The sequence below is a fragment of the Staurois parvus genome, unplaced genomic scaffold (assembly GCF_062004578.1).
Source record: "Staurois parvus isolate SC_StPar_1 unplaced genomic scaffold, SC_StPar_1.0 ptg000202l, whole genome shotgun sequence".
In the NCBI taxonomy this organism is placed as follows: Eukaryota; Metazoa; Chordata; class Amphibia; order Anura; family Ranidae; genus Staurois; species Staurois parvus.
The window spans coordinates 2,225,762-2,253,490 of NW_028317998.1; the positions used below are offsets into that span (position 1 = coordinate 2,225,762).

General features: G+C 40.4%; 1 protein-coding gene across 1 annotated transcript in view; it reads left to right on the top strand.

Annotated features, from left to right (window-relative positions):
* GUCY2F (guanylate cyclase 2F, retinal) overlaps positions 1 to 27,729 on the top strand; it is a 68,235-nt gene that overhangs the window by 3,099 nt on the left and 37,407 nt on the right. Inside the window, exons 2-3 of the mRNA XM_089678279.1 lie at positions 12,795 to 13,096; positions 16,216 to 16,570. Coding sequence (XP_089534405.1) covers positions 12,795 to 13,096; positions 16,216 to 16,570 — 657 coding nt within the window. The remainder of the gene's footprint in view (positions 1 to 12,794; positions 13,097 to 16,215; positions 16,571 to 27,729) is intronic.

Sequence of the window (27,729 nt, forward strand, 5' to 3'; positions counted from 1 at the left end):
TCTGGTGCAGCTCTGCATAGAAACCAATTAGCTTCCAAGTTTTTTTTGTCAAAGCTTAACTGAACCAGCTGAAGTTAGAAGCTGATTGGCTACCATGCAGAGCTGTACCAGATTTTGCACTCTCCCGTTTTAGTAAATCAACCCCAATATGTTTTGACTGTAAGCACACTTGCCCTGTTTTCTGCCATTCACTAATTCATTTTCTGTATTTATGTCAATACTAGCATCACGTTTAATAGACAAAATCTTACAAAATGGTATGCATCCTTTTGAGGATATGATCTGTACAGATTGGTGCCCAAAGGATTGCTAGCAAATAAGTTGGGGGCATGGGGGAACCTGTACGATTATCAGCTGACCCTCATGTGGCTTTCTGTGAAGATTCCTGATTATTGATCCTCTTGTTTAATCGCTTTACTATGGAGTAATACTAGCTACGTAGGCAGTTTGTCCACCCCAGAGGTGAAATACCTAATAGAATTGATGGATATGTTCTGATAGGTGTGGAAACATGTTCTGTTAAAAAAAAAAAGTAAAAAAACAAAACAAAAACAAAATAAAAATGAAAAAGCAGTATCAAAACCAGAGTAATCTGAGTCCAGACAATTATTTTCATCCCCTGTTTGCATGCTGTACACGTACATCTGCTGGTCAAAACAACTTGTTTAAATGGAAATAGGGCTGTTATCTAAATAAACAGCATAGAACACTGGCAATAACATTATCCAGCGTAAATAAGGATTAATTATTAAAATGTCCCTGCAACAAAATCCCATTTGGCTGTATTATGTTTGCAGAATAGAGCATGCTCGTGTAATACTTTCCAGCTATGCTGAGTTCACTAGCATAATTTGAGTTCCTACACTAAAGGGGCTCACAGCCATTAAATATCTACAGGCACCTCCAAGCTGCTTGCAAAGTCTGTTTGTTTTACATTTTTGCCTGTCAGTCCATTGTACCTCTTTTTGGTGCCATGATAAAAGTATTTACATTAAGGGGTCGATTTTTAAAGCAGAGAATGTGACTTTTACAAACATTTTCTGGTTGAGAACCATCCATGTCCACGTATTTTAAACGATTGATTCTCCACCAGTGAATGTTTGTGAAAGTCACATTTAGACCTTTATAAAAAGACCCCTTTGTGTCACATAACATAGATGCTTGATTGTATGATAAAAACATTAACAGATAAGTAAGGGCTCGTTTACTGGTGGTGGTGGCAATAAAAATAGACAGTTGAGCATCTTTTTATTGCTCTTCAAAGCTGCAAAGGCAGCCAGACACTTGTACTTTCAAGTGAAAAAGGCTCATGATTGCTGCGCAGTATTCCCTATTTGTATTCCTCACAGATATTTAGAAGGTGGCAGTATCACTTCTGGGATGCCTGTCATTCACACCTGTACTGCTCTCTGAAAAGCAGTCAGTGCTGATCACTTTTTAGAGATTAACGCAAGTGTTAACTAAATATAAAGCTTCTCTGTCCTCAAAATAATGTCTCCAAATTGTCTTCCCAATGTACAGGTCTCTCAATGCTTTACTACACTAAACTGCATATACCAGGCTATTTTGCTTTGGCTTGGGTGTTGGGTCTTTTGGATGTGCAATCTTCTGTTGCTGGGCTTGAAAAACCCAAAGATGTAATATTTGTTAAAAATGCTTCTGAGTTTTTTTGACAATGCAGTCACATACAGAATGGTTATATTACTCATTTTGTTCTGCATTTCTCCTCTATTGGATGTGGAGGAGGTTGAGAGCAGAGACTAGAACTTATTCAGGAGATCCATCCGGAGTCAGGTATGTGGATGATACCTGGGTCAAGATAAAAACATCTGAAGTACCAGATTTCAGTGAACATATAAATTCAGTGGATATAAACAACAAGTTCAAGGCTCTCCACCGCCTCCAGAACACACAAATATAATTATCCCATATGTGGTTGGAGTGTCGGAAAATCTCAAGTATTATTACAAACATCATATCCTTTTGTCCAGGGAGCACATAAAATAAATCTGTGAAATCTGAATGCCAATGAAAAAAAAAAATCTGTGCACAAAAACAGTCACTCAAATTATATAAACAAAACAGTCTAAAAGAAATATGGGCGCTGCCATTTTTAAAACGGACCTTCACTTACATTTTAGACATTAATAACTACAATCTCCCCTTCCCCATTCCCTTTTACACATTTGGAATTTTTTTTGAGGGGGGGGGGGGGAGCAAGTACCTTTATCAACAGGTATGTGGTTTCACTTCTTCATTCCTTGCCAATGCAAGAATGACGTAGCCTCAGTCCTCCAGACCCTCCCCTTACCCCATTTGCAGCCTCCTGGGATACACATGACACATCCCAGGAGGCTTTATTACAGTCTCTCCAAGTCAGTGCTTCTCACGTAAGCACATTGGGGAGCCAGATGTACGAAGTCACAACCAGTTCCTGAATCCAAGAACAAAAACAGCGATGAAGACTTCAGGTTGTAGGAACACAGTGCTAGACTTCTTGGGCTGTAACTATGTGTTTTAAAAAGTCAGCAGCTACAGATACTTGTTGTTGCTGACTTTAACTGTTTTGAAAACCAGGTGAAGTTCCTCTTTAACTTGCTTTAAAGGTGAATGCTTTAAGACTGCTATTATCATTATCCCTTTTCTAATTTGAGAGTTACTGACTTGGAACAAGGATTTGGATATTACTGTTGGCCACTTGATATACAAATGCTTGTTCTGGGTCAGACATTCATTACATGGTGAAGGGACAGTAAGTATAAAGCCCTGGAGTATACATCATTTAAACAAATCGGCAGGGACAGTACCTGCATTTCTATCCAGACAGTTCTATTTAAAGCACTCTACTCTTGATGCTGCAAAATCCTCACCGGGGGCGAACTACATTTAAAATAGATGACATTTTGGCATTCCCAAAATAAAAGTATACTGATAACAAGAAGATCATCTACAGTTGTGTTCCCAGAACATTAGATTACTAGCATCAATAGTATTTTAAGCAATGTGGTTTTCTGAACAGAAAACTACTGACAAGAAGAGAAATTAACATAAGTGTGTGTATTTAACAAGCTCAGAGAGTTATAGTTAACACTTTCACATTTGTTTCTCCAACCTAAAGCCTTCCTGAGATAAATATGCAAACAGCGACTTTCTATATATCACCAATTGAAAAATGTTCACACGATTCCACACTCCCCACATAGCAATGCCCTGGTCTCCTGATGGGTTGTACATACAATGACTTTATTGGATGGGAACAGGGAGTACAAGAAATTATTGCCTTGGCCTTGTCCTGTTTAAAATGAAACTACATTGCATCTGAGCACCGCAAACCAAAAATGCTATCTATTTTTTTATTAATAGCAAACCTCCCCATCCATCCATGCTTTATTTTGCTGAGAATACCCTCCTAGCATTTCTGGCCATGGCCATCTTGGGTAAGGGCAGATGATTCATGTAGGTTCCCTGCTGTCAGAATACATTTATCAGCACCCCTGGCTGCAGTGGCACTAATCAAACCTCTGTAAAATAATCCTACCCATAGATAGATCAAAACTTCAATCCATCTATGACCAGCTTAATCTGTCAACTGTATCATCCTGTTGGTTGTTTAATCCCCCATCAACCCTGCCCCCATGGATTGGCTTTACATTGTTGCCTGTAGCACTTCAGCAGTGTCTGGATAAAAAAGATGCCTTGAACAGGCTAACCATGTTCCCTCTATGCATTTCAAGGCTTCATTTTTGAAGCTGGCTAAAGTCTATTAAAGTAAGCACCTGTTGATATGATATGATATAATATAATATAATATATATAAAGTTCATATAGATGATAGGAGCTCCCATAAATGAAAAAAAAGTGAGGGATAAATCCCAGCACAAACTTGAGTGTGGAGGAAGTCATACACAACTCCACGGTGATAAAGCCAAACAGCTTACTGAATCCAAAGACCCTCAAATTATAGAGCGGTCTTATGCGCCTGATGAGCATTAAACTCAGTGGCTTCAAATCACTCCATCGATATCCAGCATTATACACTCTTAAACTGGGGTTGATGTGCCTTTAAGAATACGATCCTCCAAAGATCCACACACAGTTGCCCAAATATATCATTCCAGGATAACAGTAAAGATGAAACAATGCAATCCTCATAAAGAAATAAAATAGAACAAACTCCTGTAGTATAGTATGCTCATAAAAACATATAATTTATTAAATTATTGCACTCACATAAAATTCAATAAACAGCATTTGTAACAATTAGTCAAAATGGCTGTGGTGTCCAGTGTGCTGATGTTATACGTCACAGGCCCTGCCCTGGTGGCAACTCCCTTGGCCAATTAAACTGTTACGGTCTGTATCTTTGAAAAAAGTGGAGGTCAAAACAGAACCGTCTCTAACCTCTATATTCAAATCAAAAAAATGGATTTGATGTTGGCTGGCTTCATATTGTAAAACTATACCTAAAGTATTATTACTAAGGGATTGTATATAATCGTTCAAAGAAATGATGTCACCATCCCATACCAGAAGTACATCATCAATACACGTTCTCCAAAATAACAGTTTCAATTTATGTTCCTTAAACATAGTATCTTCCTCCCATTTGGCTATAAAAAGGTTGGCCATACTGACTCCCAGTACATCATACCTGCCACAATTTTTTTAAATTACTGACAGATTTTCCTTAATTGTCTAAATCACAGGGGATGGATAGCAAGACTTCAGATACTTTTGTCAGTTCTATAGTATTATATACAGTGGGGCAAAAAAGTATTTAGTCAGCCACCAGTTGTGCAAGTTCTCCCACTTAAAAAGATGAGAGAGGCCTGTAATTGGCATCATAGGTAGACCTCAACTATGAGAGACAAAATGAGAAACAAAATCCAGACAATCACATTGGCTGATTTGGAAAGAATTTATTTGCAAATTATGGTGGAAAATAAATATTTGGTCAATATCAAAAGTTAATCTCAATACTTTGTTATATATCCTTTGTTGGCAATAATAGAGGTCAAATGTTTCCTGTAAGTCTTCACAAGCTTGGCGCACACTGTTGCTGGTATTTTGGCCCATTCCTCCATGCAGATCTCCTCTATGATGTTTTGGGGCTGTCGCTGGGCAACACAGACTTTCAACTCCCTCCAAAGGTTTTCTATGGGGTTGAGATCTGGAGACTGGCTAGGCCACTCCAGGACCTTGAAATTCTTCTTACGAAGCCACTCCTTCGTTGCCCGGGCGGTATGTTTGGGATCATTGTCATGTTGGAAGACCCAGCCACATTTCATCTTCAATGCCCTTGCTGATGGAAGGAGGTTTGCACTCAAAATCTCACGATACATGGCCTCATTCATTCTGTCCTGTACATGGATCAGTCGTCCTGGTCCCTTTGCGGAGAATTAGCATCAAAGCATGATGTTGCCACCCCCATGCTTCACAGTAGGTATGGTGTTCTTTGGATGCAACTCAGAATTCTCTCTCCTCCAAACACAACGAGTTGTGTTTTTACCAAACAGTTCTATTTTGGTTTCATCTGACCATATGACATTCTCCCAATCCTCTTCTGGATCATCCAAATGCTCTCTAGCAAACTTCAGACGGGCCCGGACATGTACTGGCTTAAGCAGGGGGAAACATCTGGCACTGCAGGATCTGAATCCCTGGAGGCGTAGTGTGTTACTGATGGTAGCCTTTGTTACGTTGGTCCCAGCTCTCTGCAGGTCATTCACTAGGTCTCCCCCGTGTGGTCCTGGGATTTTTGCTCACCGTTCTTGTGATCATTTTGACCCCATGGGGTGAGATCTTGCGTGGAGCCCCAGATCGAGGGAGATTATCAGTGGTCTTGTATGTCTTCCATTTTCTAATTATTGCTCCCACAGTTGATTTGTTCATACCAAGCTGCTTGCCTATTGTAGATTCAGTCTTCCCAGCCTGGTGCAGGTGTACAATTTTGTTTCTGGTGTCCTTTGACAGCTCTTTGGTCTTCACCATTGTGGAGTTTGGAGTGTGACTGTTTGAGGTTGTGGACAGGTGTCTTTTATACTGATAACAAGTTCAAACAGGTGCCATTGATACAGGTAATGAGTGCAGGACAGAGGAGCCTCTTAAAGAAGAAGGTACAGGTCTGTGAGAGCCAGCAATCTTGCTTGTTTGTAGGTGACCAAATACTTATTTTCCACCATAATTTGCAAATAAATTCTTTCCAAATCAGCCAATGTGATTGTCTGGATTTGTTTTCTCATTTTGTCTCTCAAAGTTGAAGTCTACATATGATGCCAATTACAGGCCTCTCTCATCTTTTTAAGTGGGAGAACTTGCACAATTGGTGGCTGACTAAATACTTTTTTGCCCCACTATACATTTCATGAGTTTTTAATAAAAACAAAAATAGAGAACTTCCTTTTTATATCTTCCTGGAGCTAAAGTCTAAACCACTTAAAGGTAATTTGTTTGACTTACATATATTTAAGCTATTCTAATGCTGGTAAAACACAACCTTGGAGGGGTCTCAGTATAATTCATAGAATGATTCCATCAATTGTGGGACACCATAGATAAAATGATCACTGCTCAATATGGCTACATCAAACAAGAGTCATCTTATCCATAACCATATTTGTCTAAAGAAAAAGTGTCTTTTTTATGTCAGTATTCTGGCATACGTCTTCTGTCATGCTGTGGAGGGCTAACTAAGTAGTCAACCAGGATGCCTTCCTTCCCCTCCATGGTTGCCCAACAAAACAGTTGTCAATGAGAAGGCTGGATTGATAGCTGATGCTTATCTCTGGCTCCAAGGATTTACATGCTACATGCTGGCAAGAGGAAAGCAGAGGGAGGTCAGGTGTGTTAGCCTCCCATTTCTCTGTATTACTTTTTTTCTCAGGAAAGTGCTTGGAACCAGAGAGAAATGCAGGCTATCCAAGCAGCTGTCTCCTTGCTAGCTGCATTGTTGGATGGGTGTGGGGGAGGGGGATTCCTATCCAACCACAAAGCTAGCCTTCCACAGCACATAAAAAGATGGGAGAAATTACTACCCAAAATAGCACACTGTAAAAAAAGAGCTTCTTTAACATAACCATAAAGGAGCTTTTCCATTGCGGTTATCAGTATTCAGTGCTTGGAAAATGTCATTATAGAACACTTGATATCTATACATATTATGCCTAAATACATTTTTTTACCACTGAATATTTGCTTTAAATAGTACCAATGTATTTTTTGTCACTTCATTTATTTGAGAGGTTGTATTTAACCAGATGAGCAGACTAGGTTAGCAACAGAAGCTGGCAGTCAGGAGATTTTGCAAAAGATTCCTTTTCATAAAGGTTTTCATGAACATGTTGAAAGTCTACATGTGCAGATACCCCTGATACTGGTTTTAGTTTTGAGATAATGGCATCTATCCAGCAAAATCCATTTCTAACAATCAGATAATTCCCACACATTGGTTGGCTAGGGTGAGTCTGTTAAAGTCAGTGTATTCACAGACATATACTGGGGAATTCATAAAGGGTGTCAGAGACACCCTTTAGAATTTCAGCAGGGCACAGCACCTTGAATTTACTAGTCTGTGAACTGGTAGTAATTCTTTTAGAATCAGTTGCAACCACAGTGACTAAGAACTACCTGAATCTGGCACACATGTCAGTACTTGTACCAAAACTGGTACAATGCTTTCATTAATTAGTTGCAGGCCATATTATAGGGGCCATACTACCAGAAAAGTGATGTCATTATTTTATTGAATTCCCCTGAATATATTTCCTAATCCACATGTTGCCAACTGTATTTTGTGACTATTGTGTCTATGGGTATCCTTAGAGTAAGTATACACATAGACATAGTTATGTGCAGAGCTGGATTAAAGCACCTGATTAGGCCACCAAAGGAATGTGGATAATTGCACTTTAAAATGAAGTGCACTTATCCTTTTCTGAGCTAACCCTGAGCTAACTAATCCCCCCCCCCCCCACACACACACACACACTCACATGTATACTTTTTGAGATCCAACTTTGGTGTCCATTGTTTATTTACATCTTTCTCCTGGCTGTGCAGATGCAATACAGCCCCATAGCTTCCTGTGGGGCTCAACAACCTTAGTCTCCTGGTGCAGACGTTAATGTTTCCTTTTTGTTAACAACAATGTATGAATTTGTAAATACCAAACTGAGAATTGTTAACTATTATGTAGTAAAAAGAATTGTTTTTAATTATCATTTATCATGGAAATTATTTCCCTTATCATGTCTAAATGAAAGGCCTCAGTCTGTTGCTTAACTTTTTTTTATCCATGTCTGTTATGGTAAAAAAATAAAATGGGGGCTGCCCTGGAAGAAACTTTCTCACTTTCAGTACTTATTGAGTCCTAATATCGTGTAAGCTAGGCAATGAAGGGGATGGGGGCACCATTGTTGGGCTGTGCTTTGTTACCCCTTAATCCTGCTCCTGGTATGTGTGATCCAACAGGGACCAGATGAAATTCAATCAGTATGTGGGCCCCCTTGCTTGACAGAAGTTGATTGTTTAATTGACTTCTGTTGAAGGGACATGCTTGAACAATTTCCATAGATTATTGGATCAGTGTATTCTGATGGGTGCCTGTTCTATTTCAAGTACTGCCTTATACACTGACTCCAATAGACCTTGGGGCCTGCAGTCAGCATGCTCACCTGTTGAATCATCACTTCTCCACAGACAGCCTAACTCTCCAAATAAGACATGGCAGTTTAATCCAATGTAGTTCTACTTGTGAAAATGCAGTACATGGATGTTAACCAAATGAAACTGTAAATGGACAATAATCTTCTATATTGTACCGTAAATTTAAAAGTAGGGTAGTTGAGATGTGATCTGTAGAAGTATATAATTGTAGACATAGTTTAATCCTGTGTTATTAGAGATACAGTATTCCTTCATAGACATATGTTTTTAATTAGCATTTTAAAGGACAGAGCAAGCTTCTAGGTTAGCGTTGTCACCTAGATGCCAATAAAACGTTAAAACGTTCTCACCTATGTAGCTAGAGTTTGCCACCTTCTTGAACCTAAAAAGAAAAATCCTAGTCATTTCAGCAACAAAAGTCAGCAGGAGACTGCCAGCTTTGAATTATACCAGTAGATCAGAGGAATCTGTTTCATCTCTCATAAAACCTAAAATATTAGTTGCAGTGAGATATAAAAATACTTCCTTCTGAATGGACACATTTTAGGCTACATCTACATGTAAAAGTTTATCTGTAGCCTCTGTAGAATCCTGGAGAAACACACTAAATGGTTATATGGCGCCTGATTGCGACAGCTGAACAATCATTGGTACTGTCGCAATCAGAATGATGCACTGGTCTCAGAAATCCTATCCCTGACCCAGTGATCCAAACCGTTTCTTGCGCATTCGAGATTGGGCACTTCAGAACACAGAATGTCCTGTAGGCTGGTACAGGAACATTCCCCAGGGTTGATTGCCAAGGTCTAACGTCCAGCCCACATCCATATTTCAATAAATTGAGGACCTTGAGATATGGATGGTGTGATTAGTATGGAGCCGGTTCCATATGACTGGCGAATCGCAGACTTTCTTTGACTTGCTCCAGTCGCAGGATAAATCTTGGTAAAAGTTTTATTTCTGTTTTTATTCCCTTTTTATTTCATAGTGAATAGCCAATTGTGTGTCTTTTTGTATTTTCTGCAACTGTTTTTTCTTTGTACATATTTTATGCACTGCCCACTTTCGGGATATTAAATCATAAAATTAATAAGTGACTTCTTTGTACTTAAGCTCGGGCTCAGATTGTTGTATCATAGTGTCTATGTGCTTGGTCTAAGTTAATTGCCAATCTGTATGCAATCGTACTGTGTGTTGGCAGATTCCATGCAGATTGTAAAGTAGCAGATCTGCCAGACGGAGATCTGTGTTTGTGTGTGGTGGCCCAGCAGACCAGTCTGCAGACAAACTGTTGGGTGGTGGCAAGCTACCATTTGTTGTGTGTCTGCTGTGGAGATGTGTGGACAGTGGAAGAGTGATTAACACCGTGGTTTTAGCTTTTAGGATAGCTGGAGGAATCCTAGAAGGGTGTGCCAATTGCTAGACCGCTCCCCAGCACTTAAGAGTTCACCAGATTGTATATAAGATTTGTATCTGCCTGTGTGTGGTCAGCCAGCTAGATTGGAGTGGAGTCTCCCTCTAGTGGTGGGCAGAGGTAGTGCGGGTTGTGAAAGTGTATCACAGCCAGTCTTATATGCTCGAAGTAAGTCCCCCTCATTCCCTCTTTACCCCAGTCACGGACCACACCTTGGTTAGTTAGTCGCTGTGGGTGAGCGTTCAGTCCGTGATATATGTTCTGTCTACTATGAAGGCTGGATAATAATTGAAGAACATGAAGAAGAAGGATGGTTTAACTAAACTAACTAATGCAAACAAGAATATAGATTAGATTATACGATTTTACAAGAATTTCAACAATGCTTGCATATAGCAAAGTATCAACCTGGGAACCAGCCTTCCTTGACACGTTTTCTCACTCCCGGATTGCTCACAGGGACTTTCCTTAGGAGACATTGCTGTATGCAGCCATTTTGGTTATAACTAATAAATACGGCAAGAGGAGCTAAGAGTGGAGTGTGGGTATTGCATTTTTTAATATTACTTATTAATAATGTTTTACATAGCTATACCTTTAAAAGGGGCCAGCAGGGAAGTGATCTAGCAGGACCTAGTTTTCTGACTAAAGTTCCACTTTAAGTATATCACTAAGTTTCTAACTAACCAGAATGTGTTCTTGTCTAGTGGACAGATGTGCAGGCATGACTGCCTTTATGCATCCATGCTAGTCTCTGGGTCCCAAACAGTTGGATCATGTGAATGGCCTATTAGGAGGAAAACAATAGTGAAATTAAATGGCTTTTGCAGATAATCATTTCATTGACTTCAGTTTGCTGAAAATGAAGTAATTGTCAAGGAGTTGTTAAATCTTTCAGTAGAAATGTGATTTAGGCCTTGTTCACACCATGGTGCAGAGACATCAGTTTCTCTGCACACGTTCTGCAAGGGCACAACAAAATCAATGGTTCTCTATTCACACCACAACACTGGTATCACATTCAGATTTTTTCTGCACCTGAATTTGCTCTGTGTAAAAAACTAATTGGAGCGTGCATGAAAACTGATGTAAACTGATGCCTCTGTAAGTGAAATCTGTACGTCAGTTTCCTTCATTTTTCATGCATTTATGGTGTGAACAAGCCTTTATTGTACATTTTATCATCACAGATTATTTTTTAGCATCCCATAAGGCCGTAGGCTACTTTCACACTGCTCTGTATGAAAAATGCATATGCCGTGTTTTTCTCGCATTGCGTTAAATTTAATGCGATGCATTATGCTTTTTTGATGCGTTTGCATTGTGTTTCCCCATATCACTCCCCACTATACTAATGCAATTCTAATGTATACAGTAATGATTACTGTATACATGTCATATCACTATAATGGAGTACAGGGGAGCTGGGATATACATTACTGTATACATGTCATATCGCTATAATGGAGTACAGGGGAGCTGGGATATACATTACTGTATACATGTCATATCGCTATAATGGAGTACAGGGGAGCTGAGATATACATTACTGTATACATGTCATATCGCTATAATGGAGTACAGGGGAGCTGGGATATACGTTAATGTATACATGTCATATCACTATAATGGAGTACAGGGGAGCTGGGATATACATACTGTATACATGTCATATCACTATAATGGAGTACAGGGGAGCTGGGATATACATACTGTATACATGTCATATCACTATAATGGAGTACAGGGGAGCTGGGATATACATTACTGTATACATGTCATATCACTATAATGGAGTACAGGGGAGCTGGGATATACATTACTGTATACATGTCATATCACTATAATGGAGTACAGGGGAGCCGGGATATACATTACTGTGTACATGTCATATCACTATAATGGAGTACAGAGGGGAGGGGGATATACATTACTGTATACATGTCATATCACTATAATGGAGTACAGGGGAGCTGGGATATACATACTGTATACATGTCATATCACTATAATGGAGTACAGGGGAGCTGGGATATACATTACTGTATACATGTCATATCACTATAATGGAGTACAGGGGAGCTGGAATATACATTACTGTATACATGTCATCACTATAATGGAGTACAGGGGAGCTGGGATATACATACTGTATACATGTCATATCACTATAATGGAGTACAGGGGAGCTGGGATATACATTACTGTATACATGTCATATCACTATAATGGAGTACAGGGGAGCTGGGATATACATACTGTATACATGTCATATCACTATAATGGAGTACAGGGGAGCTGGGATATACATTACTGTATACGTGTCATATCACTATAATGGAGTACAGGGGAGCTGGGATATACATTACTGTGTACAGTTTTATATTTTGGGCTTATTCTAAAGAAAAATGTAATTTCGTAAGCTTTAAGGGGGCATGGTTGGGCGGGATGGGGTTGTGGGTGGACCTGGGCAAGGTTGGGTGGGGCAACTGGTGGAGAGTAAGTTTTGTGACCCGCTAGTAGGTCTGGACTCGAAATTTTAACCCCTGACAGTGAAGCTAGCTGTGTAGATGGTCTGGGACTAAATACTTTCTATAGCTGAAATAATGTCAGCTCAGCAAAATTAGTTACCTTTTACATGCTTTTGTTTTAATATGTACTGATCCTATTTTAGGGTTGACAAAATTTTTAAATGCTTTTTTGCCCTCTGTTTTAGTGATAATAATGTGCATGCATTCTGTGCTTATTGGAGGCCAACGGCAACGGAAACTTCTGGAAATTGCCCATGACATGAAAATGACAGATGGTACCTATGTGTTCATCCCATATGATACCCTCTACTATAGCTTGCCCTATAACAAAACACCATATGAGACACTGAGACTCAGCTCCAAGCTCAGAGCCGCCTATGATGCTGTACTCACTATAACTGTGGAATCCGAACAAAAAAACTTCTTCCAAGCCTTCCAGGAAGCAAAAGACAGCGGTGAGGTTGTCACCAAAGAGATTCCCACACAGGTATGTCATTTCTTCCCATTGCAGTAAAATATTTCCAGTATTGCAGCTATTCACTGTATTTTCAACAAATGACCTGAAAAGATGAAATGCAACTAAATGACAAATGGAATTCATAACTTATCATTGGTTACATTAGCAATGGTTTTAGGCTGGATTCACACTGTTGTGTTGCAGCAATGCATGGTAAAGCATGTTTTATATAGTATTACTGCAATCCAGGTTAATGCATATTTAAATGTGTTTTGTGGCACAAAACCACCCATTATGAATGGGAACCCAATGCACTTATACAATAATTAACATTGTACCTATGTTAAAAGTAGAATTGCACCCAAAGGAGAAGCTCCGCTTGTCTCCTCCTCTCTGCTGTCACATTTGGCACCTTTTTGGGAGGAGGGGGGTGCAGGTACCTGGTTTTGACAGGTACCTCCTTCCACTTCTGGCTCAGTTCACCGTGGCAAACTGACCCGAACGTTTGGGCCCCCCTCTTTCCCCTGCAGCCTTCTGAGACTCTTCACAGGTCCCAGAGGACTGTGGCCCATTCACAAAGTGAAGTGTGCATTGGGCATGCGCAGTAGGAAACCATCTGTGAAGCTGCAAGGCTTCACTTCCGGTTTCCCCTTAGTCAAGATGGCGACGCCAACACCTGATATCTGATTGAAGAATTGGCTCAGGTGAGGACACCGCTGGATCCCTGGACAGGTAAGTGCCCTAATATTAAAAGTCAGCAGCTACAGTATTTATAGCTGCAGATATTTCTTCTTTTTTTTTTGGGGGGGGGGGGGACTTCTCTTTTAGCGCACCACAGTGCACATGTTAATACATGTTGTGTGCTGCGGTGCCATGTGCTGCCAAAAATTGTACAGGTGCATGTTTTTTGTGTGCTGACATGTTTTGCCTGCACATTCAAATCGAATGGGCTGCCCTTATCAACACCTGTCAACAGATTTAAAAAAAAGTGTGCTAATGCGTGTGCATTAAGGAAACACAGTAGTATAATTGGGCCTTAAGTCCAGCTAATGGATTTATCCATGACAGCACCACGGAGCTAGGGATATAAAGGGCTCACTAACCCAGAGCAGTTGGTCATATTTCAATTTATTGTAGTTAGCTCAGATGGGAGCTGATACCTGATTACTGTTTATTAGAGCATGCCGCACATCATAATTGCCCTTTGCACTCTCTTACTTTAAAGCTGAATTCCAGGCAGATACGAAAGACACAAATACATAGAGCTGTTTTTTTTTTCAAATATATCATTAAATGCATTTTTTTAAATTCAAACAGCATTAGTGTCTGAATTTGACCTGGCACCAGCCTCTTGGATTCCCCTGTACAGCAGAGCTCAGACAGGGAGAAAAAGAAGAAGAACATGGCAGAACAGTAAAAGAAAGATGAATTTATCAGTCTGCTTACTTTTTTTCTGCCCATTTACAGACCTGTAACTTGACTGCAGCCAAAAAAATAAACAATCTACCCCTCTAGCCAGACAGGGCCTGTGCAAATATCAGGTCAGGATGGACAGCTTGTAGGCAGTTGCAGTCTAAAATCTTCACTGCATGTGACGCTCAACTGCAGAAGCATTGCAGAGATAGAGGAAGTCAGGAGGAACATTCTCCTCTATGGTTTCCTGGGTCACTGGGGAAGCTATCTGGTTAGATGTTGTCACCCCTAGTGACTCTAGTGGCCATCTTTGGTCAGGCAGAGTCTATTTGGCTCCTGGGATTGGCGTGCATTTCTGCAAGTGGGTAGAGCAGTAACAGGTCGCTCATCTGATAGGGACAGTGGATAGCGGTAGGGAAAGGTTCCAGATGAATAGGTAGAGGCTAGAGACGCGCCATCTCTACTAGAATCTTCCCATTTGGGCAAAGACAGGGCAGGCCACATTCCTCCCTCCAAGAACGACGCTGTCGGCACATCTGAGACCTGCTTCAAGCTGCATTGAGCTTACATCTGTGAGTTTCTTGGTCAGGTGCCTTCCTGCCGAGTTGCTTGTGAAGTTTGGACCAGGGGCAGACTGACAACTCATGGGGCCCCCGGGCAATAGGGGATCATGGGGCCCCTGTGTCCTTGCCCAAACTCAAAAAGCCTATGAAAAAGGTACCAGGGGCATCTCATGGGGCCCCCTACTGACCCAGGGCCCTCGGGCAGTGTCCGAGTTTGCAAATGGTCAGTCCGCCCCTGGTTTGGACTCTAATACAAGTTCCGTTTACTGCAAGCTGCAAGATAGTATGAGAACCAATGTGTGTCATAAAAAATATTTTTAAATAATTATGTAATCTAGGCAATCTTTGCATACTTACAGGAAGTACGTACTGCAGCAACCATTAGACAGGTTCAGAGCATCTTCTGAGAAGCTGTATTGAAGCATATCAATTGAATCTAAGATACACATGTGCACCACAGGAAACTGACTGAAAGTGGTGTTAAACCCAAAATCAAACATTATTATATTGCAGCTTACCAATTCTTAGAAATGATGGCTGCAAAATGTTTCTCTGTTAGTCTTTCTTCTATTTTCACCTGGTGATCTGGTCAATTAGTCTGTTGTTTTTCAACAGAACAAGCTGTCCTGCAGATGTAGAAGTCAGAGGGTTGAGACAAACCATTTAACGCTGGCAGAGGTGCTTACAATGGTCAGCTGTTATTTATTTATGTATAACCTTTATCCCAAAAGAAAAAAAATGTTTGCTGTAATTGCTGAAAAAGTGTTAGTGGGAGTTTAGCTTTGTTTTTAGTGTATCTAAATCTGCTAGTACATCTAAGACTGGCAATGCTGCTGTCCAAAGGTGCCCCTATGCTCCTTCATCCACAGAGGAGGCACTCTAAAACAGAAGGTGTGTTACTGGCCAGATGCCAGGTGAAAACAGAGAGAGATAAAGTAAAAAAAATAAAATGAACACAGCCACCACATCCAATGATTGGTAAGCTGCAATATATTACATTTTTGGTTTGTGTTTTTATACCGATTGAAGATGTTTTGCTTGTAGCTGACTTATAGACAGATGCTTGCATTTGCTTCCTGTAAAATAATCAGATCTTTCATAAAGAAACAGGAGCATAAAATATCCATTAGAACCAATGACATGATTAATTATTTTTGATTTCTGCTTTTACAGGTGTCTCCTTTATTTGGAACCATATATAATGCAATTTATTTCACTGCGCATGCCATGAACAGCAGCAAGAGGCACCACAGCTGGGTTTCTGGGTCCAGCTTAGTCAAGCATTCAAAAAACATGCAGTTTTATGGCTTTAACCAGTGGATTAGGACAGACATGAGTGGCAATGGATTCACAGACTATGTAATTCTGGACACAGACGTAAAGACTTGCGAGCTTTACCGAACCTATGTTGTGGATATGGAGACGAATATGGTCAGATTCACAGGAAGAGCCATTCACTTTCCAAATGGTGTCTCCCCAAAATCAGACTCATACTGCTGGTTTGCAAATGGAAAAATCTGCACTGGAGGTGAGAAATAAACTTTCGAAGATTCTACAGATAGATGTATGTTTGAGGTCCAAAAATGTATGAATACTCCTATAGTTTCAATATGCTGTACATAACAATAAATGCAGGAAATTAGGTCTTACTGCTACAGCTTATTATACTGGTACATTTAATAGTCATGTAAGCATGAAAGCTATAGCTTAGAGCCCTGTTGCCCAACCTGTGGCTCAGGGACTACATGTAGACCTTTGGCCAGGGCCATGGATAAGGGGGTACAACCAGACCTCTTGTACGGGGCCCAGACCAGCAGGGGGGCCCAGGCAGCTGGATGAATCAGAAGTGGGCAGGGAGGGTGTTCGGCATGGCATGCGGGGGGGAGGCAGTTACTGGAACTGACCCCCTTTATGGCTCTCTATGCAGCAGCTAAAAGCTGGCTTCTTCTCTTCCTCCTGCTGGCTTTCAGCTACTGCAGAAAGAGCCATAAAGGGGATAAGTTCCAGCAATTGTCCCTCCCATGCACCCATCACCTCCCTGTGCACCTTATGTTTCCCCCAGCTGCCCAGGTCCCCCTGTGTGCCACCACCCCTGCAGAGCTGTCGGCTTCCCTCCTCTCCTTCCCACCAGCAGCTGCAAGCACACGGTAGGATCCTTCAGGATATGAGTGGGGGATGGGTCTGGTAAACATGTCACATTTACCAGGCCCTTCCTTTCCTGAATGAACACTATGACTGATCAGTACTGATCACTCATTGTGTTCATTCATACCTGAAGCATAGCAAACTTATTTTGGGGGGGGGGGGGTGACCTGTCAGATTGGCTGTTTGGGGCCCGTGGTTTCTAACCGCAGCCCTGCCTTTGGCATTTATTGCATACCATGAAATGATTGTGTAAACCATAAAAATGCTTTTTTAAATATATTTTTCTTTTATATTGCTTTTACAAATAACAATTGCAGTAATATAGTTAGATAAAAAATTTAGAGCAGCACAACCTATTTGGCATAAAATAGTACATTTTGTATAGAGATGTACACATCAGACCAAAAAGAGGCACAACTGAGGCAGCACAAGGGACAGAGGGATTTGCAGCCTTCAGAGAACCTGCAGACAGCAGTCTCGGCACTTACTCAGACCATTGAAGGAAAAATATTCTTCAGACTGGATTTTTGTACTTCAAGGATAACTTAACTTTTTGCAACGGGTTACACCCATATTCAGGATGTAACATGTTATGAAAGGACAGCCCCCCCGATCCCCCATTTTGACAGCTAGCTGGGATCTTCTCTCCCCACTATTTTTAAAAAAATGTGGCCATGCGGGGCTCCGCCCGCCCAGCCTCCGCATTCATTCACAGTATTCTGTTCATGGGAAAACTACAAGCTACAACAGCCTTTGTGGCTGTCAGCTTGTAGTTCTCAATGAACAACCACTGTTGAGCGCTGTGGTAGTGCATTTATTCTTCCTGTCAGTGTGTATCTGCTTGTGAGGTGTGAGCACATAGATACACTGGCAGGTGTGCAGGAGTCCTACATGGCACCAGCGATCTGCTGATTGATGATGCAATGCTTTCCAGGCTCCCAAAACAAAAAATAGTAAATGCACATTTTTTACCTACAATGTGCATTTATTATTTTTTGTTAAAAGGTGAACTTATTCTTTAAATGGCTTGGTTTATTTCTTTCACACTTGTTGTGTTGTCTGTCTTGTTGTGTTTTTTTCCTTTGATCTTCTATAACAGATCTTGCTGTGGCACAAATCATTTTTAAGGGGACTGTATAGAGCACAAATATGTAGTCTTTGATTTATTAAGGAACTGTCATGGCAGTGATCTCTGGCAGTCTCATCTAATGTGTCTCTATTTTATGACTGTCTCCTTAAAGGAGAAGTGTGAGGTTAATAAAAAAAAAAAAAAAAACCTACATGCTCACCTCTATGGTGCATCATTGATGTGATACTGCAGCTGTCGCACATTGGCTCTAATCCAGAGAACTGAGTGATCACGTGATCACACAGTTCTCGGTCTGCTCAGAGCAGAGAGCAGTGACTGTTAGTTACCACTTTCCACTCTGTTCCTCCAGCATTCACTGCAGTGCCGAGCTAGAGAGGGGGTGGGCACAGCTGGTTCCATCTCTCAGCTGCGTGCTGCGAGCGGGAGCCAGATATCAATCAAGCAGCTGGGTGGATCCCTGCAATATCTTTGGGATCCTTCGAAAGCCTGGAGCAGCTCTGCAACACCAGCTGAAAGCAGGCAAAAGTAAGTTAACTCCTGTGACCCACAAGCAAAGAAGGCCAAAAAAGCTTTGCTTTTATGCCCCCTTTCTCAAGAAAGTTGGTTCCCACTAATCTAGAGTGAAAAAAAATGTGTATTTTAAATAAGAAAATATACAATTGTACTGTTTTCCTATATATATATATACTGAATTCCAACAAAAACAATTTTTTTATGTCTTACATTTATTTTCTTTAATTCGACTTTGTGTGCTTGTACATATACCCTCTATTACTTTCACCACTATTCTTAGCATTAATACTCAATACATTTTATTTAATGTAAGCTATCTACTCATATATCTTAGAGAAGCCCTGGTTGTGCTCATTGGAATTTCACTGATTGAGACATTTTAAAAACAGATGCATTTGTATCTAGATAACATAGTTTGCATTCCTCAGGGTCTGTCAATTTCTTTTATTATCTGCTCTCACCTGAAGCAGACAATCATTTTAGGATGTAATATTGATGGTGTAGATTACTACAATTGATTTCCTCAAAGTCGATTTATTGTTTGTGTATTCCATAGCTATGGGGCTTTCTGTGCATGTAACCTGGTGATATTAAAATGCAGTATTAGTCATCTGCTAGTCTTTTAGAAGAATTGCATGTCAGTTCTTCATGGTATTGTGATGTCAAAAATGTAACAGACATGTTAATGATAAGAATTGGCAAGATAAGAAGTTACTGTAAGCCGTGTACCGGGGTGGGCTCCCCAGGATACAGTGAAGTCACGAACAAGGAAAGCAACCCCAACACCAGCTTTTGCCACAACAGAATTTTACTTAGATGTGGCAAATAAACACAACCACAAATGCTGAGAACATACAATAAATTTACATACACCCAGCCCAAAGGCTGAGACCCTTGTGCTGCACAGCACGGCGCTACCTGATGGATGATGGTAGAAGGTGTAGTAATTTACCTACTGGCGGGCACAACTAAGCTGCCACACCTTACCCGTTATTACCCTAAAAGAGCAGGAATCAGTGTATGGGTGTATGGTATGGGCTAGCCTGTGCTGCAGCACAACAGCTTACAATCTTACACAAATCTACAGTATTCCCCCTCCCATAACTGGCCCTGTAGCACGTGCCTGAGTATTCCTTCTGAGCAAAACGCCAGTCTGGCTTGAGTTTGTGGGATGTTATAAGCTCTCCAATGTGAAATGTCACTTTAAGTTATGGAGTCCTTCCAATGATCAGTAATAACACTTGTGGCCTGACACAAACAGAGACCCTAACTAACTATAGGCCTGGACTCTAGGAGCCAACACTGAAGTGAGGTGCGTGCACGATCTTACCGACCCGGGTCTGCTTTGCATCCGCTTGTGACTCTGAACAGAACAAATGTCTCTCCAACAAGCATGCAGTATCACAGTGTATGTTGCTTTGTTCCTCTGCTATCATCAGCATTCCTGGCAGCAATCTTCCTTTCTCTGAACAGGATCAGGATCTTCATGAATATAGAAATAGCTATGCAGTCTGAGGCTGTGTTCGGAAAACAGTGGCATCTTGTGTCTAAACCGCAGAATGTCACTCCAGAACATTTAACTTACTCCACACAATTATTTACTGCACACAAACAGTGTTCAAACAATGAGAGCTGTTTCCCCATCTCACATTACAATGGATTTGCTTTGTGGATGTGCTAGATATTTACATTTTTTAAATGTTTTGTGTGTTTATCACCAGCAAAGAAAGCTGGCCATATACCTGAAGGTCAGTTGGTCAACTGCAATTCAGTTATTTTACCCAGCTCCTGAACACTTATCACCCAGATTGTTTTACCATTGTTTACATGTACTCCATCCCCTCATCTCACAGTTTTCAAACTTTACTGTCCCAATTTCACATGACATCATCATATTTTAGGGGGCTACAAGAATTAATTTCCAAAAGATGAACTGTACAAGCTAAAATAGTAAAATAGTGTATCAATGGCAATGCCTAAAGTAGATGTTAAGTTATATTCAGATTGATAAATTACTGTTATCATAAACTGGCTTTTTATTTAGAAAATAATGTTTTCCACAGTTTATCATCCTTTGTTGCATTTCTGTATTGCTGATCTCCTGAACCTGTCTTTATGCTCTCCAGTGATGGCAGCAAGGTATTTCTCAGTGCAGGTTTCCCTGATGGTGACAACAGTGGACTATTAAAAACTGATGAACTCATAAAAGCTGCCCCTTTTCCCTCAATAGAATCTAAAATGTCTAAGCAATCTATAATGCACCAACTAAATGTATCTATTTCCAGTCTGATGAGATGAGTAATTTATCTTACACTATTGATGTTTGGTATGTGACATGGCCATATCTTAGAACTTTGAATAAAAATGTTGCCTTCTAATCCAATTTAAGCCCTTTCCTAGAGTCTGGACATTTGAAATTTGTTTTGGATTTTTGATAAGGAAACAGGATGGCAACATACTAAATATGTTCTCACAGGCAAAAAAGATTACCTTACCCTTTGCAAAGCCAAAACGAATTTCAAGCTGCTCTTATACATTACAATCTGAGTAACTGAACCCACTGAACTATCAGGATTGTTTAGGCAAGCCCTTGCATTGCACAGTTTTGGTAAATCTTAAAATTGCACACATATTGTCAGATTGTAACGTGTAAGAGCTTTTGTGTAACAACTATCCACTTTGGACCACTCTGCTAACATCAATTTACTAAATTTGATAAGCCAACATACACGATTGAGGATCATATACATTATATTTATACATCCTATGTCTTTATTAACATCATTGAATTTACAGAAAATATGGCATAAATTATTCATGATAACAGGTAATAATGCCTATGATTATTATCTACCCAAGTCATCAGGTATTCATTCATATAAACTTTGTAATCTCTGTTGAAAAGAACAGATTAATTGAACACACTGAATATTGTATGACCTGTATGAATATACATCTGTTGTCTACTTTTTAAATGTATCTGATAGTATTGCATTGTGATCAGGGTATTCATAGGTTTACTAAAATATTTAATATTTGGTTATACACATTTATAGCTAAATTTGAGCAATCTAATGGCTCAGCAACACTGTCAAAAGTTCAAATCATGCAGAGGCCACAACACATGTATGTTTGATACATAAATACCACAACTACACACGTTAGGACTATAGTATATCACCAACCATGTTACTAGCAAAATAATAAATATATAAGGTGCAAAGCAATGATACGTAAAGTCACGTATCCAAACTATAAATATGTAAGGCTGCTGTTAAGTTAGGGTAAATCTCCTGCTGCCTTATACAGTGATAATGAACCAATGCCAGTGCAAACATCGATCAAATTAAAGTCATGTGATTGTGCAGTCTATAGTGCCATCGTGCTTTCTTCCTCCAAAATTACTGCACGGTGCTCCCCTCCTTTGCTCCCACACTCACCGACGGTTCAAGCAAAGCTTAGTTATAGAAAAAAAGACATCTAAGGTTACTCATGATATATTAGTAGAGAGGGAACATTTAGTACACCACTCATCCTAGAGGTGAATCTTTAGTATTTATTTTAACCATTGATGAATAGACTTATGTAAAAAGATAGCAAAAAGCCGATATGTCTGTAAAGCATATCATTTATAAGCGACCTTGGTACAGGTAGTAGTAGTCACATTCAACAGTACAGAACAAGTCCAGATACTTAGAACTAATGTTGGAAGTAAATGAATAAACCTCCAAGTGAGTGAGCAACATGTGTTTTCTGTCTCTTCTTTAAAGGAGAAGTACAGCCAAAGATCGTTTGGTTGTACTTCTCCTGTAGATCTCAGGGGTGCAGTTCGTTCTTCATTCCTGTGACCCATTTTCAGCTGAGAGTGGGCTAAAGCCCACTGTCGTCACAGACCCAGTCCAGGCTGGGGAAGGATCTCGACCATATTGTCGGGAGCCAACCAGAAGCCTGGACTGGCAACTGACTCTGCCGAGCCGCCTAGAGCATGAGTCAGCCCTCCCGCGTCATCCAGTGAGCACTGGGGGGAGGGGCAGTGCAGACAGCGGTGACTAACAGTCACCATTTCTCTGCTCAGAGTGGCAGGGAGAACTGAGTGATTACTCTGTTCTCACCCTTAGAGCTGTCGGGGGACAGAAGCACCATTGGAACATTGCTGCATCCACCTAGGTAAGTATGAGTTAAAAAAAAAAACAAAAACATACTTTTTTTTAAACACAGGTTAGTCACACTTTGTGTATGCTATCTTTGTCCAGTTTTGTTTTTGTTCTGACATTCACTTTCTCTGTTTAGTATCTTATATGTTAGTAATGGTAATTCTCTAACACAAATTGATGCGCTTTTCCATGTGGCATGTGCTGCCATTATAAAGAAAGTAATTATCTGTATAATGTGATCCATTTCTGTTTGACACATTAAACTCAGAATGAGCAAGTGAGCAACATGTGTCTTCTGTCTCCTCTTTAAATACATATACTGCGGGCTGCGTCTTTGTTTTAGGTTGCACTCAGATCACCGATAATCCTGTAATGCTATCTATTATTTGCTAAAATCCAAAGTCCAGTAATTCGTAGAAACTACCTCAAACAGAGCAAATGTAGCACTACCCCTTAAAGAGTCGCTTGTTAATTTTGGGTTCTCTGTTCTGCGCCTTGAAAAAATCACTGCAGGCACAAGTAAAGACACAAGTGTAAAATACCTTTTTCCTGGCTGGGGGTTATTACCAGTAAATAAACATACACCTGTTTAGTGGTAAACACACTTAATCTATTGATATGGATGAGAATAAACTGCATTTTGAACATGTATAAACACCTAGCAAGTAAATTAGGACACAAACTACTAGACAGAGTAATAACTATGTCCAAGAGAAAAAAAAATCATCAGCTTATATACCACTAACTAGAATCAACAAATGGTTTAGGAATTCAGCAATAAACAATGTAAATAAACTTTAAATGCAGTATAAATTACAATAGTACTACACTGGTTTAGAGTGCACTCTAAAGAATGGGCAGGAATGTTGTACCTCTTTAACTAGCAAAAGGGGCAAAGGTTTTGGGGCAGCAATGGTTAGGGGCAGTCCTTAGTCCTGACTCTTCAGCTGGCTAAATGTTATAGCTCTTTATTGGCACGCTTTAAGGCAGCCAATAAGACCTAAAGGCAGTATTAGAGCTATGGAGTCACTGATTGGGTGGTTCCTAATGGCTCAATCTGTAGGGATGGTAGCAAATAGTGGCTGCAAGGCCACCCAGCAACAAAGCAGCAACAGCAGACCCAGCGACACAGCAGCAACGATCCCTCTGATTGGATATCCGCTCACTCTGGGTTGCCCGTGGTGACTCCAACAGACAGTGTGGCAGCATCTGAATCCTGGTAGTGGCTCTGGCTCCCTTCCTTTAGGTTACAACTCTGCATAGACTGGCACAGTAAGGGGGATTCAGTGACTTGGTCCTTCTCTCTTTCTCTCTCTCTCTAGTATAACATGACGATCTTAATGAAAGATTTCTGAGACTTTATGTAAAGTCTTAAATTATTAGTTATAGGTCAATAGACGAAGACAAGCAAATCCTGGAATACAATTCACTATACTTGTCAATGTAGTTCTCAAACAGAAGAAATTTGCATTTCTGCCACTAGAGTGAACTAGAGAGGAAAGGCTCGAGTTTAGTTTGCTTGTGGGTTCCATCTTATATCTCCTACAGTTGGGTGATGTTTTGGATACAGTAGATAATAGTCTCTGTCCTCCTCTCAGGCGTTAATTGACAGGTAAGAGGGTAAATTTGTCTGACAAATTAATTTATTTCTATAAACTTTAAATGGTTTCTATTAATGTCCTCCACCATCACAGCATCATGTTTCCTTATAGTCTGGCTAGTAAATTGGTTTTTCATTAGTCCTCCTCTAGAATTTGGAAACATTTCCACAGTGAAATTTCTGCTGAGAGCAATTTGCAAATTTTGTGAGAAAAATATTATTTTCCAAATGCTACAAGGATGACAAAACACATCCATGCATGCCAGAGGTGCCCCAAAGACATTAAAAAATACTTTATGGAATTAAAGTGGTTGTAAAGGCTGAACATTTCTGTGTGCAGCAGCCCCCACAGCCCCCCTAATACTTACCTGAACCCCATCGCAATCCATCTATGTGCATGAGAGCCTCGGCTCTCTTAGTACTCTCCCTCCTCATTGGCTGAGACAGCAGTGGGAACCAGTGAGCCAATGAAGAGAGAGAGGGGCGGAGCTGAGTCACAGCTCTGTGTGTGAATGGACACGCAGAGCAGCATTTCGGGATTGAGCTGGCCTAGGTGCCCCCATAGAAAGCTGCTTGCTCTGGGGGCTCTAGGCAGGAGGGAAGGGCCTGGAGCACCATCAGTAGACTTGAGAGGAGGAGAATCGAACTTAAGAGCAGCTGCAGCTGGTGTTTCTCAGTCTCCATTCTTAGCCCAGTACCTGGCTACACTTTTAATGGATTGTCAAAAACGATGTTTTAAAATGAAAGCATACTCACTATAGATCTCCTTTTACTTCCAAATGTTGGTATGTGTCAGTAAAACTGTACATGTACAGTGGGGCAAAAAAGTATTTAGTCAGCCACCAATTGTGCAAGTTCTCCCACTTAAAAAGATGAGAGAGACCTGTAATTGGCATCATAGGTAGACCTCAACTATGAGAGACAAAATATGAAAAAAAAATCCAGATAATCACATTGGCTGATTTGGAAAGAATTTATTTGCAAATTATGGTGGAAAATAAGTATTTGGTCACCTACAAACAAGCAAGATTTCTGGCTCTCACAAACCTGTACCTTCTTCTTTAAGAGGCTCCTCTGTCCTGCACTCATTACCTGTATCAATGGCACCTATTTGAACTTGATATCAGTATAAAAGACACCTGTCCACAACCTCAAACAGTCACACTCCAAACTCCACTATGGTGAAGACCAAAGATCTGTCAAAGGACACCAGAAACAAAATTGTACACCTGCACCAGGCTGGGAAGACTGAATCTGCAATAGGTAAGCAGCTTGGTGTGAACAAATCAACTGTGGGAGCAATAATTAGAAAATGGAAGACATACAAGACCACTGATAATCTCCCTCGATCTGGGGCTCCATGCAAGATCTCACCCCGTGGGGTCAAAATGATCACAAGAACGGTGAGCAAAAATCCCAGGACCACACGGGGGGACCTAGTGAATGACCTGCAGAGAGCTGGGACCAACGTAACAAAGGCTACCATCAGTAACACACTACGCCGCCAGGGACTCAGAACCTGCAGTGCCAGACGTGTCCCCCTGCTTAAGCCAGTACATGTCCGGGCCCGTCTGAAGTTTGCTAGAGAGCATTTGGATGATCCAGAAGAGGATTGGGAGAATGTCATATGGTCAGATGAAACCAAAATAGAACTGTTTGGTAGAAACACAGCTTGCTGTGTTTGGAGGAGAGAGAATGCTGAGTTGCATCCAAAGAACACCATACCTACTGTGAAGCATGGGGGTGGCAACATCATGCTTTGGGGCTGTTTCACCGCAAAGGGACCAGGACGACTGATCCATGTACAGGACAGAATGAATGGGGCCATGTATCGTGAGATTTTGAGTGCAAACCTCCTTCCATCAGCAAGGGAATTGAAGATAAAACGTGGCTGGGTCTTCCAACATGACAATGATCCCAAACATACCACCCGGGCAACGAAGGAGTGGCTTTGTAAGAAGCATTTCAAGGTCCTGGAGTGGCCTAGCCAGTCTCCAGATCTCAATCCCATAGAAAACCTTTGGAGGGAGTTGAAAGTCCGTGTTGCCCAGCGACAGCCCCAAAACATCACTGCTCTAGAGGAGATCTGCATGGAGGAATGGGCCAACATACCAGCAACAGTGTGTGCCAACCTTGTGAAGACTTACAGGAAACGTTTGACCTCTGTCATTGCCAACAAAGGATATATAACAAAGTATTGAGATGAACTTTTGATATTGACCAAATACTTATTTTCCACCATAATTTGCAAATAAATTCTTTCTAAATCAGCCAATGTAATTGTCTGGATTTTTTTTCTCATTATGTCTCTCATAGTTGAGGTCTACCTATGATGCCAATTACAGGCCTCTCTCATCTTTTTAAGTGGGAGAACTTGCATAATTGGTGGCTGACTAAATACTTTTTTTGCCCCACTATATTTGCAACTACTAGTATATCCAGATGAATTACATTTTTTTTTTCCAGGATAAACTGGGCCTTCATTAGGTGGTGAATGTTAATTGATATCTCTAGATTTTATAATTGTTATGGGAAGAAAACTAGCCCAAAATAGTAAAAACAAAGCTTTTTCTAAACTTTTATAAAGAGTGAAATGTAACCATAGGGTGGTACTATGGATACTATATTAGCAACTAGCGGCACGTCCTATAGTCATTATGTTTTCAAATTTAATCCGCGCTAGGTCAGCTATACATGTGTATAAACAGCCGCTTAACAACTGTGATACCAATTGAACAAAATATATATAGACCAAAAGCAGTGGTATCAAGTGATAATTAAGATAATTAATATGAAAGTGAACTCACAATTAAAACATAAATGTGTCACATATACAAATGTGTCCATACATCAAATATCCAGAAAAAATAAATAGTGTCCTTCAATAAGCTTCCACCGTTCAGAGAAAACCAATCCACAAAATACAAGTGACAAATGGACTTCTAGCATTCGGGGTAATATAATGTGTCAATACCGAGGAAAAATCTGACACCTTTTCCCACAGTGCAAAAGGGTTTCTTACCAGATCAGTTGGACCATAAAACTATAAATGGTCTTGATAGGCTCAGCACACAATAGGCAAAACCAGCTTCAACACAGCAGACCAATATATTAAGTAACTAATGTCACCAGTGGAAAAAAAATAAACATTCCTTTATATTGAAGTACACTCAAGCAATTCACTT